The 17,514-nt window shown below is 38.0% G+C and overlaps 1 protein-coding gene across 1 annotated transcript in view; it reads right to left on the bottom strand.

The window, feature by feature from the left end:
• Bcas3 (breast carcinoma amplified sequence 3) overlaps positions 1 to 17,514 on the bottom strand; it is a gene marked incomplete in the record, with an annotated part of 520,369 nt that overhangs the window by 242,583 nt on the left and 260,272 nt on the right. The window contains 1 exon segment of the mRNA XM_013519304.1: positions 14,685 to 14,782. Within this exon segment, the coding sequence (XP_013374758.1) occupies positions 14,685 to 14,782 (98 nt within the window).

Below are 17,514 nucleotides of genomic sequence, written 5' to 3'. Positions count from 1 at the left end.
CACTGTTTGCCACCTCTGTAGCTCAATTACTATGAACTGTAAGTTAGCTTCTTTTTCAGATTTTGTCCATATTTTCCTCATTACAGTACTGGAAACTTCCTAAATATGATACAAGAGCCTGCAACTAACATTATGCTTGATAGTGAAACATTAGCCCTTCACCTTGTGGTTGTAGAAGACAAGAATGCTCAAAATCATCGTTTCTATTCAATGCTTCTATGGAAGTCTAGGTGGAATAATAAGGGAAAATAAGAAATAGAAACTATAAAGTTTGAAAAGAAATAAAATCAACTTTATTTGTAGATGGCATAGATACATAATAGGAAGTCTAAAGGACTCTACTAGAATTGATAAATGAATTTAGAAGGTTTTTTGATATCAGTTCAATAAACAAAAAGTGTTTCATTCTATATTCTATGCAGAAAATACTGAAAACTGAAATAAAATATGGTATGTATGTCAGCATAAAAATACCAAATAATATAAATTAATAATTTTAAGAAATATGTTTAAGTTTTTACAATGAAATTTACCAAATATTAGAAATGAAAAATATCCAAATTGAGTGGATAGTTGTAAAGGTTTATGGTTTGCAGATTTTATTTTTATTTTTGGTTTTTGCGTTGGTTTTATTGTGTGTGTGTGTGGGTGTGTGTATGTGTGTGTTGGTTTTACTTAAGAGACACAATCTCATTATGCCTCCCAGGCCTGCCTTTAACTTCTGGGCTCAATTGATCATCTCACCTCAGCCTCCCAGGGAGCTGGGATAAAAGTGGGTGCCACCATGTATGACTACGTCCGTATCTTGAAGATGTCATTTCTCCCAACTCTGATCTACTGATTCAGTAAAAGATCAATCAAATGTCACCAGAATTTCCACAAAAATGAATAAGCTGGTACTTCGTATGTGTATGTATGTTGGTGTGAGCACATATGCATCAGTTATTCAATTTTTTTTTTTAATTCAAGACCCCTTTGTAGGAAAAAACAGAAATGCAAGACCCCAAAGAGCTTTGGTTTATATGCATTATATATGCCAACATTTGACCTTTATGTATTAACAAATTTTAAAATAACAAAGTCTTTATATGTTAAAACAAACAGCACGTTTTAAAGTAAAGAACATTTTTTTAAACCAAAAGTAGAAGTAACCTGTTAACTGTTGGGGGAAAGCTCTAAACAAGCAACAGCTGGATGTACAGATCTGCGTATTCAGTTTACTACGAGACGCTGCTTAGTGGAAGTATGGAAAGTTGGCCTAAGTCACACACACAGTTATTAAAGAACACAGTGTCCTGAGAGCGTTTTTCTGGAGATATCTTTTGTTTACCTGACATTTTTTCATTGGTCGATTTGTCATACACAGTGATTATATTCCTTGTGGGCAGTTGGTCCATGTTCACAGCACATCTTGATTCTTTTTAATTCCCCTTGTATTCCCTCCCCTCCCTGCTCCCAGCATCTCTGGCTCCTCTTCCTGTTTGCAGAAGACCTATCTCCTCACTTTGTGTTCTTTTATGTTGCTTTTTGTTTATAATTTAGGCTTCTCATATAATTGAAATCTTGTGATATTTATGCCTGTGTATCTGATTTACACCACTTAAAATTATGGTCTCAAGGTGCATTCACTTTCCTACAAATAGGACTCAGCTTTATGGCTGAGTAGTGCTCCACTGTGTAAATATACAACGTTTTCTGTATCCATTCTCTGTTAATGCAGATGCAGGCTGCTTCCAAGATTTAGCTTTTATAGGCTGTGCTGCTATAATCACGGATACTCATGTATCACTGCAATATGATGTCTTTATTTTGGGAAAATACCGAGAAGAGGAATGGCTGGGTCCAATGCGATTTCTACTTTTAGTTTTCTTTTATTTTTTGGGTTTTTTTTTTTTGTTGTTGTTGTTGTTGTTGTTTTTGTTTTTTCTCTGGTACCGGGAACCGAACGCACGACCTTGTGCTTGCCAGGCAGGCACTTTGCCACTGAGCTAAATCCCCAGCCCCCACTTTTAGTTTTCTGAGGAACCTCTATGCTGATTTCCATAGTGGTTATATTAGTTCACATTCCCACCAACACTACAGACAGATTCTACAATGTCTTGCCAGCATTTGTTATTGTTTAATTTACTGATAAGAGCCATTCTTTCTGAAGTAAGATGGAATCTCCAAGTTATTTTAATTTCTATTTCCCTCATAGCCAATGATGTTGAACATATTTACATGTATTTATTGGCCATTTGTACTTCCTCTTCTGAGAAGTGTCTATTCATTTCAATTACTCATTTTTAAAACTGGATCTTTTAATTTTTCTGAGTTATGTATATATTTCAGATATTAATCCTCTGTCCAAGAAGTAGCTGGCAAAACTTTTTTTTCCATTTTGTAGGTTGTCTTTTTCACTGTTTCCTTTGCTGTATTGAAGCCTTTAATTTACTGTAGTCCCGTTTGTTGATTCTTGATGTTACTTCTTATGTAATGGGTTCTGATCAAAGAAGCCTTTACTATACCTATGTCCTCAAGTGTTTTACCCATCTTCCAGCAGAGTAATTGTTCCTGTCTTAGTATCCAGGTCTTTGATCCACTCTGCTTTTAGTTTAGTATGTGGTGAGAGACATGGGTTTAGATTCAGTCTCCTGTGTGAGGATAACCAGTTTCATCCATCTGTTAAGCTATCTTTCCTCCAGTATATATTTTTGCCCCCTTTTCAAAGATTAGATGATGAAATGGGTTGTTTCTGCACTTTCTATTCTGTTCCACTGATCTACATGTCTGTTTTTATGCTGGTATTGTGCTGTTTATATCACTGTACTTTATTTCAAGTAAAGTAACTTGAAATTTGGGATTGTGATGCTTTCTGCTCTGCTCTTGTAACTTAGGATTGCTTTCGTTGTTGTGGGACTCTTCTGGTTCCATGTGAATTTTGGAATTGTTCTCTCTAGTTCTGTGAGATACCAAATGCTGTTGGTATTTTGATTAGGATTGTATTAACTCTGTATATGAGTTTTGGAAGTACTATATATCAGTATCATTTTGGCTCTACTGGCTCTGCCTGTCCAGGAATAGGGGTATCTTTCCATTTTCGGATGTCTTCAATCCCCCTTTTTAGGGTACTTTGTGTACTTTTTACTATAGCAGTCTTTTCACATCCTTGGTTACGTTAATTCTTAAATAATTTTTCTTGAAGCCACTGTGAATGGTGTTTTCTTCTAATTTGTTTTTCGGTGGTACATTATTGGGTTACAGGAACATAATTGATTCTTCTTTGTTAATTCTGTATTCTGCTATATTGCTGATGTTGATTATTAGTTCTAGGAATTTATTGGTGAAAATTTTGAGGTCTTCTATGTAAAGGATCACGTCACCTGTGCATTACATTAATTTGACTTCTTCCTTTCATATATATCCCTCACTTCTTTCTCTTTTGTGATTGCTCCGGTTAAAATTCTGAGTACTCTACTGAACAGAAGTGGTGACAGTGGACATCTCTGTCTTGTGTTCCTGATTTCAGAGCAAAGGCTTTCAGTTTTTCCCCATTTAATATGATGTTGCCAGTAGGCTTATTGCAAATGGTTTTTACTAGGTTCTGTCTACACTGCACCTATTTCACCGTACCTATTTTCTTCAGGTTTTTAAGGTTACAAATAGATGTTGGGTTTTGTCAAGACATTTTCCGTATCTATGGAGGTGAACATGTGATTTTTGTCCTTCCTTCTGTTTATGTGGTATATTATATATTTGATCAGCATAGGTTAAACCATCCTTGCACCCCTGGGATAAAACTTAATTGGTCATGATGTATGATCTTTTAAATGATTTGCGGTGTTCTGTATTTTTGCATTTATGTCTACTAAAGCGACTGGTCTGCAGTTTTCACGGGGTCTTTGGGTTTTCCTTAGTTGGGTCTTTAGTGGCATCCTTAGCTGTACCGTTGTGGCTGCTTCAATGTCCTGAATTTACTCAACATGTTTACCTTTCACGGTCATTTTGACGTTGAGGAAGATCCAGAAGCTACATGGTGCCAAACCCAGTGAATAAAGAGGGAAAACAAACACTGCGATGTTTTTACAAAGTCTCTCTTTCTGTCGGAATGCACTCAGCAGCAGCATTCACCGCAATTATTATCCCTTGTAACTCGCACGGAAAGGGCTCCAGAACTGTCTCAGAAAGAGGCAAGAGTAAGGGGATGCATGTGTTCACAGTGACAGTGGGTATTGTGAGGGGACTTACTGGCAATGTACTGTTTACTGTAATGCTTTTTAAAATTTAAGCATTCAACTATTTTGATCACACCTCAGATAAATCAATAAAATAGAAGAGAACCAGTAAATTTCTTTTTCTGGTGGAACTTGGGATTGAATCTGGGCCTTATGCAAGCTAAACAGGAACACTGAATCACACCCCACTCCTTTCTTAAAATGTTAGTCCTACTAAACTGCCCAGGCTAGTCTTGAACTTATGATCTAACCCTCTTAACTCAGTCTCCTTCTCAAATAGGTGGAATTAGAGGTGTTTATCAACATACCTGGTTTAAAGGGTATTTAAAAAAAATAAGGCATCAATGCAATTCACTAGGAGAGAGGAGTATCTTTGTGATACACAGTGCTAGAGTAACTGGATATCTGTATGGAAGAAATGGAATACCACGATCTCTGCCTTATATCACAATAAAAATTAATTTATCGTGAGTTCGGTTCCCGGTACCGGAGAAAAACCAAAAAAAAAAAAAAAAAAAAAAAAAAAAAAAAAAAAAAATTAATTTCAAAGGGATCAGAGTCCTATATGTAAAAGCTGAAACTATACACATACAATTTCTGGAGAAAAGAATTTCCTCAAGACATGGAGAAAGGGAAATTTGTGTGTGTGTAAAACATAAAAGCAAAAACAATGGAAATCTGTACTTTGCTGTTAAAAGACACCAGTAAGAATGTCAAAAGGTCCCAAACATGTAGATAATACTTGCAGTAAGACCCCATCTAAAAAAAAAAAAAACAAAAAAACAAAATTAACCCCAAGAAACAAAAAACCAAAAACCTAGTACTCCTGTCCTAAAAAGAAACCATACAGCACTTTTAGGGTCTTAGTTCAGTAGGACTTTAGGGCATGGCAAACTGCCTGGGGAAGTTGGCCTGACCTGTCGAGATCAGAGAGTTCCAGAACACATGCACAGAACAGCTACCAAAGGCCTGCACTTGAAACCGATCAAAGTGCTGTCTTTGCTGGAGATATACCTCAGCAGCACAAGCACCTGCCTGGCAAGTGCAAGGTCCTGAGTTTGATTCCCGGTACCAAAGTGCTGTCTTCACTTCCTCTCCTGAGAACTGAAGCAGGTTTTCACTAGGATGGCCTTGATCTGACGGCAGCCTGAGGAGAAGAGATACAAGGCGGCCAGCATCTTCCTCTTGGCCACTGTGCTCTCTCTTTCGCAGTTCTTACCCTGCGGAGAGCACTTCTTTTCGTACTTTTTAATTGGCCTGCACACGCTCTGTAGAGCACACTTCTTTTCTTTTCCTACCTTCAATAAATGCAAAACCTTGGTACATTTTGCCATTGTCTTGACCAATTTTCCTTCAGGACTGAAAGAACCTAGAAATTATCTCTAGAAGAAGACTCTAGCACCCCAAAACTCTGTAGCACTAGTACAGACAGTGGTCCTTCCATGTCCTTGGAAGGGATTGGTTCTAGAACTATCATTTGCTTCCAAAATCTGTAAATACTCAAGTCCCTTACATAAAACGCTGCTGCATTTGCACAGCACCTGCACAAATCCTCCTGTGTACTCTAAACCATTATTTGCAATACAATGTAAATAGTTACTACCCTGCATTATTTGTTAAGAGTTTATACACGTTTGGTTCAGGTGCAGGGATTTTGGGGGGGGGATTTTTTTTTTCCTGAGACAGGGTATTTGTACGTAGGTCAGGCTGGCCTTGAACTCACAGCAATCCCTCCGTCTCAGCCTCCTAAGGGCTGGGATTGCAAGCAGGTGCCACCAGCCCAAATGTCAAATCTGTTTTTAATGGTAGTGGGGACTGAACCCAAGGCTTTTGCACTGAACTATATCCCCAGCCCTGTTTTGTTTTTTATTTTGAGACAGGATCTTGCAAAGTAGTTAAGCTGCCCTCAAACTGGCCTCAAACTCCAGATCCTCCTGCCTCAGCTTCCAAAGTGCTGGAATTACAGGTGTGTACCACCACACCTGGCTTAATTTGCAAGTTTCACCTTATCTTTTTCTTTCTTGTCTCTTTCTTTCTTTCTTTCTTTCTTTCTTTCTTTCTTTCTTTCTTTCTTTCTTTCTCTTTTTCTCTTTCTCACTTTCTTTTTTGGATAGGGCCTTGCTGTGTAGCCCAGGCTGGACTTGAACTCTTGACCAAAAAGTCCTGAGGCAACCTGTCTGCCTCACTCTCCCAACTGCTGAGACTACAGGCTTGCATCACTGTACCTGCCACTTCCTATTCTCAACCAACAATAAAAGTCTTTTTCACTGTTGAATTGGCACTTGGTCTTCTTATTGGTTCCCCAATTCCCAAAGGAAAGAAGGACCCATGTGGCAGTCAGACACTGGTAACAGATATGGAGAGCTTCACTTAAAGGTGTGGCTGTTGCAGTCAAAAATCTGACCTTTTCTCAGGCATAGTAGGGCACATCTATAGCCCCAGCACTCCAGAAGATCTCCTGGTGTTCAAGACCAGCCTGAGCCACATAGTGAGGTCAAAACCAGCCTGCATTACATAGAGGGATCCTCTCTCCAAAAAAAACTGAACTCTTCTACTCAGAGTAACTACTACTGCTGTCTGAAATGGAAAATTAAAACTTTAAAAACTTTAGTTTCTCCACAGGTAAAGGAGATAAAAATGGCACTATCTTCATAAAAATACTTGCAATATATATAGCTAGAAAAAAAAACCCTATATAGAGAGGATTTAAAGAATTTCTGATACAAAACAGACTCAGCGAAAATAGGTAAAAGCCAGTATACTACAGAAACATTTAAATGAATGATACGTGTATTGCAAGTGTTCAATATCATCAACTACCAGAGATTAGCAAATTAAAACAACAGTTCTCATTCATGAGGATGGCAAAACGAAGACAGATAATACCCAAATGTTGCTGAGAAATGAGCAACTGGACTGCTCATACACGCCAATAAGAAGGCAAATGGTATAATGATTTTGGAATATTTTTTTCACAGCTTTTAATAAAGTTAATCCTATGACTGAGCAATTCCAGGCTCAGATATATGCCCCCAAAATGTGTGCATATGGTAAAAAAAAAAACAGAAACTCTTGTACCAGAATGTTTAAAGCAATTTTATTCCTAATATCCAAAGCTAAAAACAGATATGTAGATTATGGTATACGTACATAATGGGATACTGTACTGCAATATCAGCATTAACCAGCAGCACATGTAACAACTACATTAATCTCAAAGTCACTAAGCTGAGAAAGAGAAGACATAAAAGTGTAGTGTGAAATCGCTCCAATCATATGAGGCTCAATACAGGCAACGCTAACCTGTGATGACAAAAGTGGAAGCCTGTAGGGTAGAGAGAGTATTAACTAGATGGGATATAGAAAACTTCTGGGTTGATAAAAATACTGTGTTCTATATTTTAGTCTGGAAGGTACTCACATGGATACGGTAACATATATGCATTTTGCTATACACACAATATGCTGGAAGTTTAAAAATATCTCCAAAATTGATTGCAAGTACAGATTCATCAATTCTTTTTAGCTGAAAGGAAATGTAGAAATAACCTACTTCAACTCCCTCACTTTAAGTAAAACTTCTTAGGGGTTACTGTTTGTTTGTTTATTTTTTGTGAGACAGGGTCTTCCATGTTCCCCAGATTGTTCTCAAAAATTCCGGGCTCAAGCAATCCTCGTGCTTCAGCTTCCTATGTAGCTGGGAATTCGGGTACCCACCACTTAGCCTGGCAAAAGCACTAGATTTTGAGGCAGTCTGCCAAAAGGGGAGCTTTGGGCAGAGCAGAGACTAGAAACAAAGATTCATGTTAGTGGTCCTTATTCTTCCCATGAAATCAAGCTTGCAGAGGAAGGCTTTTCTCCGAAACACTTATTTTCACTCTGCTTATTTACTTTAGCTTTTCTGTGACAGTTCTCAACTATATCCAAGAGCACATCGGGAGCTCTACTTCTGGCTAGGTGTCCGGGTGAGGTCTGAGGCTCACTTTAATTGCCCACTGGGCTTACTATTCGATGGAGAGGGCTCTTTATTTGCTTCCAAGTTTACAGATGGCACCTATAAACACAAGCCTCTCTGGCTCTTGGACACAATTTAAAATAGCATGCCACTAACAGTTTGACACTCGTGTCACAAAGACAAATGGAATTCCCGGCTCAGACGTAAACAATTTCTAATACTGCCCCCAACACTGTCCACGTACCACCACAGTCTCAGCAACACACTATTTACACAGTCCAGACCCGTGTTGGGAATGTAGTAATAAAGGTTCAGAAAAGAAAAGCTGGGCCTTTTGGTCAAAAAGTCCTGTGTAAATGTGCGGTGCGCCAGCACAGAGTTCATCAATCCCTTCTGCAAGTCGCTATGAAAGACTTGAAGTCACGTCAGGGCCTTGGTGCTCGCGATACAGAAAGCTTCAGCAAGGTTTCAGTGGAACAGAGTTTACGCAGAGAAGCCAGCAGCATCAGAATAAACCTCGCCACCACTTCCTGCTGTCTGTCGCTTCTGTATCTGCATTTGGAACAGCCCTTGTTCTCCACCGTGCTGAGCTACATTTTTCCTGATTGATAACTTGACTCTATTTTCAAACATCCTATAAATATTAGAAAGATGAATGACAAGAATATGTAAATCAGAAGAGAGATGTGACTGAGTGTTTTCCTTTATAGGCAAATCAAGTTTTTTCCCTTACGTTCTTAATCTCTAAAATTTACTGCTGATTTTATATAGATAATAGGTGTTCAAAAGATTAGAGCTGATTTAACACACACTCTTTGTCATATCTAATAAAATCCTGACATCTGAGTTTGACTATATCTCCCCTCAGAGGGATTGTTCACAGGTCACCTCTGAGCCTTCTTTTAATTTCACCCTTTTCCTTAATCCTCTTACTGATGCCACATGGCTTTGAATATCTAAGGTACAAGCCTGGGGTTTTCATCACTTTATAATCACAAAGAGTTTATTTTCCCATTTTTGAAACAGGGTTTTACTACATAGTCCAGGCAGCCACGAACTAGCTATGTAGCCCAGACTGGCCTCAAACTCGCAGTCCTCCTGCCTCAGCCTCCTGAGTGCTGGGCTTCCAGGTATGCACCACCACAAACACAAAACAGCTTAAATACTATTCATTGAAAGCCGTATCATTTATTCAAAGAAATATCTTACTATTGTGAAATAACTTTATATGCTTTATAACTGAAAGTTATTTGAGGAAATAATTTGAACACACCATTTCCAAAAAAGATGGAATAGAATTTTGTATGTGAAACCTTCATTTGTAATTATTCTTGCAGAGAAAAATGACTTGTTGAACAAAGTTCAGGCAAAAGTTCAAACTATGCTGCTAAATGCCATGGCTTCTGTAGTTTTTCTAGTTTGGGGACCTCTGAGGACACAGTCTCAGCATGGTAGACTGAACGATACCTCTTTACAAATCTCTTTCCTTCTTACCACGGCATCTATGTATCTCTGATGGCTTTAAACTACGGTGGCTGAGTCTGTTCACCTCAGGTGAGAACGGCAATCACAGAGACGGTAAAACAGAATCCTTAGGAATACTTTTCCCTCGGTGCATCAGGAAAACCTCCACGAGGTAAAAGTATGCTCTTTAAGGAAGTCCCGCCCACACAGATCTGACTGCACGAAGAAATGAAAACTGATCAATAATCTTCTTGCCACTCACCCAGTCATTTCTCTCTCACATGCATTATTTGTCTCTGGGGATCAACCGAGGGCCTCGCACACACTAAGGCTGAGCTCTACCCCGGGGCTCCTCCCACAGCCCCGTATCGGCTTTGGTGCCTGAAGTACCAAAGGTAACACACAGAAGTAGGCGCCAAATGAGCACATACAATGAATCCAATAAAACCAGCTTGGGATTTTAAGTGTGTAAGTTCTGTCAGAAAACTATCTGGATATTGGAAAAAACCTAGGTGGTCAAAATCTACCTACAAAATTGGATAATTTTTCATTTCTGATAAATTATTTCAGTTACACAACACAACACTTCAGTTACACTGTTATTTCTTGTATTACGAACAACAACAAGCAACCAGGTCTACAACTTTGTCCCTATTTATTGAAACGCTTTACAGCAAGGTCAGCTCTGAAGAATTCATTTTACTTATCTGTCACAACCATCCTCCCCACTGTCATCTTTCTCCGGAACGTCCATACACTCTGCCCTCACCACTTCTTATAAGGCTTATTTACGAAGTTTTTACTTCAGCAGAGTTCACAAAGACGTCTCTTCTGCATGTAAACTGGTACTTTGTCCTTTAAAGGAAACAGATCTTTTGCAAAAGGCAAGAGGCCCGAGACGGAGGGAGGAGAAGAGAGGGGAACAGCGGCCCGTGCAGATACCAACACGGTGCATGCAATCATCACGTACTACAAATACGTGCTGGCAAAAATTAAAATTTAAGGAAGAAAACTAAATGTGTCCTTGAATCTCAGTTGCTTTTAATTCTTTGTTGGTAAACTTCAATCTCCACACTGTAACTATAAGCCAGGACAAACTCAAGGTGAACCAGGTATTTATAGACTCTGATTTAATGACCCAACAGCAAGCCAAAGTGTTGTTATCTAAAAGGTCTACTCCACACCTCTTAGAACAAAAACATCTGTCACCCATCTGGGAGATAAAGTTCAAATAAGACACCAGCAGCTGTCTTTCGGCCCTGTCCAGTGCCCACCCTGGGCCATACTGAGAATTGAACCCAGGACCTTCACACAGAACAACATCTCTGTAACTTTGTGAAGAAAAAACCATTTCTTTAAAATGTTGAGACAGAGTCTCACTAAGTTTCTCTAAGTGTTCAGGTGGGGATCAAACTCACAATGCTCCTGCCTCAGCTTTCCACTGTGCTGACATTAGAGGTGTGTGCCGCTGCATCTGGATTTGTTCTGCATTTTCTTTAGAAGTCCTATACCTTTTAAAAATAAGGATATATGTTATAAGATACAATGGGAAGGACTCAGATAAACAACAAAAAGAATGTGGGTGGAGGGGGTTAAGAAATCAATCTAATGGCTGGTCAAAAAATATCATGATTCAAAGATATTGTTTTTAATTAGATATGAAACAACTGAGCAGCTGCCTCAAGGTCCATTTATTCTGGGTAGCTTTTTTCTTCACATAAAATCCTACATGCTATCCATTTTCATATGGTCTTTTCCTTAGCCATGAGAACACCTCACAATAATCTAACCTCTAAATTTCAGGTAGCACAGTATTTTTGCACAACCAAAGTAAAGATGAAATACATGTTATAATAACCAGGTATAGTGGTGCACACCTATAATCCCAGCACTCAGGAGGCTGAGGCAGGAGGATTGCCCCAAGTTCAAGGACAGCCTGGAGTACACAGTGAGTTCAAGGCCAGGCTTAACTACATAGTGAGACCCTGTCTTAGGGAAAAAAAAAAAAAAAAAAAAAAAAGCAAAAAGAAAAAATCCACATGATATAGCTATAATAATAATGAATAACATCTACTCCTCAAGCACATATAGAACTTCTGAGAAAAAAATAGAGATAGTAAGGAGATACTCCGTGTTACCTAAAGACATAGAATTTATCCTGTGCTTAAATCACTTGTTAATATATAAAAAGTACACATTTTAGAGAATGTGCTTCCATCTGAAAGAGTGAGACAAAGATCATGTGATCAACAAATTCTGAAAAAAGCTTTTTTTTTGGTCAAAATAGTACATTGCCCAGATAATCTCTTGGTTTCAACAGACTAATACTGACACATTAACACACAGATACCTAAAATAAAAACTCTAGTCCCAAGGTTTAAATAAAGTATTTTCACTAAGAGAAATGTTCTATCAAAGGACGTAAGTACATCACATTAAATTTTATCTATGTACCTCTGAAAAGTAATTACATGAAAAATGATTATACCAGACACAAAAGTGACAGATGACACAGAAGAAGAGATGTCCTTAAAATACAGGGACAGCTATAATACATGCCACTGAGCAATTCACATACATCAAATTGTATGAAATGCTGGGGAATAATGCAGAACAAAGAAGTCCAATAAAGGAGACAACGTGCTGGGGACTATCTCTAAGCAACAGGCAATCCAAGTCCGAGATACGCAGGCTTCTACTACACAGCAGACTCCAATGTGTAACGTGAGAAACCCTTCCTGGTTCAAGAGCAATTATAAAATTAGTTAGATTCTTTTACATATAAGAATCTAAAATAGAACTTTCCCCATAAACTTATTTCCATAAAGAACTCAAATCATTTTCGCTCGAATGTTTAAACATCAGCAGGGACATACTTCAATAAATAACAGTCATCCTATTAGAAAACATATATGGAGGTTCCACACCAAAAAATTACTCGTTCAAAAACCATGCTGGAGAACACATACTCCTCATTCAAAAGGGATCCAAACCATCTGAGAGGTACTTGAAGGGAGAATTATTCCTAAAAGTCCAATTCCTCATCTATGGGGTGTCTTTAGCTCAAAGCTAAAGAGACCGGCACACACGTTTCATTTTTCTGACTGTCTCTCAGAAAGAAACCATGGCTTTCTGGAGGGAAAAGAGGCCTAGAAGAAATAATAACAGAGCATAGCCACCAAAAATTCCTTCTCTACTCAAAAGATTGGCACTGTCAGGCAGAGGCTCAAGACCCCAGAGCAATATCCTAGAAACTCCAAGGATGTTATCGCTAATATAAATGTAAACAGACCAAGGGTAAATATCCAATTTGCTACTCAAAGATCAACTTTAAAACTTTCGGCGGCAGAGTTAAAGAAAACTATGGATACAACAGTTTACTGAAGTTTCTCCTTAACAACTCTACATAGAACTACGATGTTATTTAATAATATGGAATACTGCTTCAAACAATAGTAATGAATATGCCAACTTTTAAAAACACTTGGTAACTGCTTTGGTAACTTGCATTCCAGGTAACTAGTCACTTGGCAATAAAACATTAATAATATGGTAGTTGAAGAATTTATTAAATACATCAAGGCCTACTCTTATAATCTTGAATGAAAGACTTTGGGTTTAAAATACAGAACACTGCTGGGGATATAACTCAGCAGCACAAGCATCTGCCTGGCAAGCACAAGGTCCTGAGGTTAATTCCCAGTACCCAAAAACAAAAAACAACAATAACAACAAAAAACTATGTAAAATACATAATACTTCCAAGATATAAATGATAATTGCAGACCCACACACTTCATTAGCACTCACAGACTGAGACTATCAACAATTATTACTGAAATTACCTATTTCAATATCCTATTCAATGCAGGGAAGCAAAGTTATGGATTACACATTTCTGGGTTTGCTTCTAGCAGACAGCCACATTTGCCAAGTTAAAGCACAGAAATAAGAATGAATCGTCTAAAGAAGTCATCTATACTAAAAATCAAGGTGTAGCCCTAGACATAGGCAGCTCAATAAGACACAAGGCATAATCCACTGACCTACAAATCAGGAAGCTAAGAAAATGTACAAACTACACTAGTTTTGAAACTTAAAAATACACTGAGAGACAGAGTCAGAAACAGAAGGTTTGGCCTTTTAAAAGTGACCTTTACAAATCAGTTCTGTGATGGTTTCCACTTTCTTTCACAGTTTAAGCCTCAATCAAATCAGCAGTCTCCAGGGATTTTGAAATCACGATGGATTAAAATCCTCTCTGACTCAACTGTTGGACTAATGCTGAGTATTTAATACTTCTATCTGTGAGAGACTTTTCCAGACCAAATCCTGCTGTATGCCATCTTCAGATGTGCTGCAGCTGTACCATAATGCAAGTCATCACTGTCCTTACTTTCTTTGTCATTCATCTTGAAGATGAGAAAACGTATTATTACCAGCAGCTCTATTATGTAGCAGGCTTCATTGAAAACATTTTTAAGATAGCAACTATCAGGTACAAAGGCACAGGTCTCCTTCCAGGTACTAATGATACATATTCATAGTTTGATTCCAAGGATAGAAAATTAATAACTGTGATAGACAGGAGGCAAGTTAATGAATTTCTAAATTTTATGCTTTTGATAATAAAACCATTCAAGCTCAAGCATTTGGACCTTCTCTGCATCCACAGATCAGGCACTTTGATACTCAACAGGTTGAGTAAATTGAATCCATATATTGTATTTACGTTCTCTGTCAAAGTTGCTTCTCTACATTTCAGTGATCAAAGGAAAAACAGTCATCAACCCTGTAGCCTTCAATACTATATTCATTACATTTAATCAAGTGCCAACTCCACCGCATCATTCACCAGTCTTAAGACTATTTAAACGCATGGCACTGTCTAGTAACAAATACAGGCATAGTGCTGCCTTAAAATACAACCCCAAAAGAAAACAACCAACCAAAAAGGAAGGCAAATGAGTATCACCCTCTACAGTGCGCAAGAAAGTGAACTTTAAAATGCACGGAAATGCCCGACAAACATTTGGAAGCAGGTTTTCTACCTGAGGCAGCATCAATCACTGTAGAGACTCCCCTTCGGTCAGAGACTGGACGCGATGACCCTGGCATGCTGACTGGGTCAGAGCGGACTGGCTGGATCCTGCAATGCAATTTAATTTAATTCACATATGTTACTGGCATGAAAACTATCGCCACAACAGACTTTAAATCAGGCATGTTGGAATACCCCATCCATTAAAGAGCCATTCATTCTAAAACCAGACGAAAAGGGGACTCGGCCCCTAATTCTTGTACACAGTTAAAACACTGCATTTTTTTCACCCCAGACTCCTTTCAACTTATTTCTTAATGTGTTTCAATATATTTTTAAGTAAGGGATTGAAAAGCTGACATTAATTTAAAGAGAAAAAAGAAGTGGAATGGGAGAGGGAACTATAATAAAAACCTTTGGAATTTGCAAAGAACACAGATGAAGGGTTCTAAGACTTCAAATTAATAAATGGCATTATGGCTAGTAATGAAGTTGATAAACGGCAGCAATGTATGATTCAAAATTTTAAGGAATTCCCTTATAATCATCAATGCAAGTTAGTTTATATGACAATAAATATAGGACAACAAAGCTGTATTGTAGATTTACCAAGGATCACTAATAACTGGGTACCCCAATAAAACCACTAATTAGAATGAGACTCAGTTTGGACTTCAGCAAAACTGCCATTTATCACATATATGTAATTTCAAGTAGCTTGAAAACATTTAACATGTGGGCTGAGGATGTAGCTCAGTGGTAGAGTGCTTGCATAGTTCAATCCCCAGTACCACAAAAAAAAAAAAAAAAACAACACTAACATACAAATGGAAAGATCTCTTCCCAGCTGCATTAGAATAACTACTGCACTACCAACACAAAAATGTGTATGAGTACAGTGCCTTGGCATCCAAGGAAATATGCACAAACAAAATCTTGTTAGAAATATATATCACATGAATCTTGGGTAATTAATTCATACAATAAGTGTTTACTGATATGTGCTGTATGTCAACATTATTTTGGGAACAAGTAGAAACAAAACATGAACTATAACGTGTATATATGAATATATGACATAGCATATGGAAATTCAAGAACTGTTGCTGAAGAAAATTAAAGTTCATGATAAGAAGACAATATAAAATTTAAGACCTCAGGATATAGTCACACAGGTGTAACTGTGTGTGACTGGGGGACAGGTAAGATTATATTGCCTGGTGATGTAGCCATCTCAGTCTGTGTGAGTACAAAACATGTGCTCACACAATGACAAATTTGTCAAATGACTGCCTTCTCGTTAAGAATCGCATGTCCCTGTATTTATGGTCCACATCAGGTAGAGAAGATCATGCGGCCCTAGAATAGGAAGTGGGTCTGTATATAGTATGGTTAGTCCTCCATACCATGGTTTCAGAATCTGTGATAGAGCCCAAAATGGACAAAAAATATTTAAAAATAAACAGTATCTCTTTTGAACATGAATAGAGATTTTCTTGTCATTATTCTCTAACCATACAACATTTTACACTGTATTAAGTACTACAAGTAATCTAGAGAAGATTTAGAGGACGTTCCAAGGTTGTATGCAAATATTGCACCCCAATAAAAGGAGTAGTGCAATCCCCTGCGAGAGAAACTACTGTAATGGGGGAAAATATAGATGAGGAAGAGCAAGAGGTTTCCTTCAGGCATAGGGTTAGTATAAGCAGACGCTTGGGTTTGGGACTAAGCATGATAAATGCAGGGAGGCTTACCAGGTATAATTTGGCTGAAGTATACAGTGCATACGCATTACTGGTGGGGAAAAAGACTTTGATGAGAAATATGAAAGAGGATCTAGAGCTCTAAACTGCCAAGAACCAGTTGCAGACAAAGATTCTGCATGTAGGTTTGTTCGTTGTGGGGAAGAAATGAAAGCAAGAAGGATAGTGTCCTTCACCTGTATGTCCAAAACACTGATACACAAATACTAGTCATAGCTGTGGAGTATTATCCAATGTCCTCCTTCAGTTTGTTTCCCTAAAGCAGTCATAACCCCGTCACACTGTGGCAATGGCTAGTCAGTGCGGGGATGGGCAAGCCTAAGCAAATGTGGCCAGTAAGAGAAGCACAGCCTTGGCCTCCAGAAAACAAGGTTTTCATTCTTCAGAGCAAGCAGCGAGCCTGTTCAGTATGTTCATCGAAAGTAAAGCTTCCTTCTGATTTAAACTGCTTGTGTAGGCTAATGTATTTCCCACTGTTAATTTATACTGGGGCTTCTGAATAACCCAGAGTCGGATTATGGATAAAGGCTGGCCAGGAACTGATGTGTTGAAAATGGACATGTAACAAACATACGTTAGTTTTTCTATTATTCATTTTAATGGTAGGAAAGGAATGGAAGGAGGAGAAAGAGAAACAGACTTAAAATGTGTTACATACATGTACCAGCTCCCCACATGAATGTAATCATTATTTATGGCAAACATGTGCTAATAAGAAATTTAAAAATAAAAATCTTCAGTAATTAAAAATACACTGGAAGTGATGGGAACATTCTGGAATTAGATAGTAGGGATGGATGTCATACTGGAAATATACTAAAATCAGTGTATTGTCAGCCCCTCCCTTTTTGCTGCTGGAGATCAAGCCAAGACCTCAACCCCTGAGATACACACCCAAATCCCATACGGTACATTTTTAAATTGGTGAGTTTTATGTTATGTGAACTATACCTCAGTTAAAATAAAATACATTGTTATCAATTTTTGAAAAGCAGAGAGGAGTGTATACTCAGGTTCTTTTACATTGTGTACTTTCACTGAATTGCACATTTTTATATTCACTGAATTGTGTGT

Source organism: Chinchilla lanigera, unplaced genomic scaffold, assembly GCF_000276665.1.
Source record: "Chinchilla lanigera isolate Chin_1 unplaced genomic scaffold, ChiLan1.0 scaffold00050, whole genome shotgun sequence".
Classification (NCBI taxonomy): domain Eukaryota; kingdom Metazoa; phylum Chordata; class Mammalia; order Rodentia; family Chinchillidae; genus Chinchilla; species Chinchilla lanigera.
The sequence above is the reverse complement of the archived record's forward strand: the minus strand, read 5'-3'. Positions and strand labels throughout refer to the sequence as shown.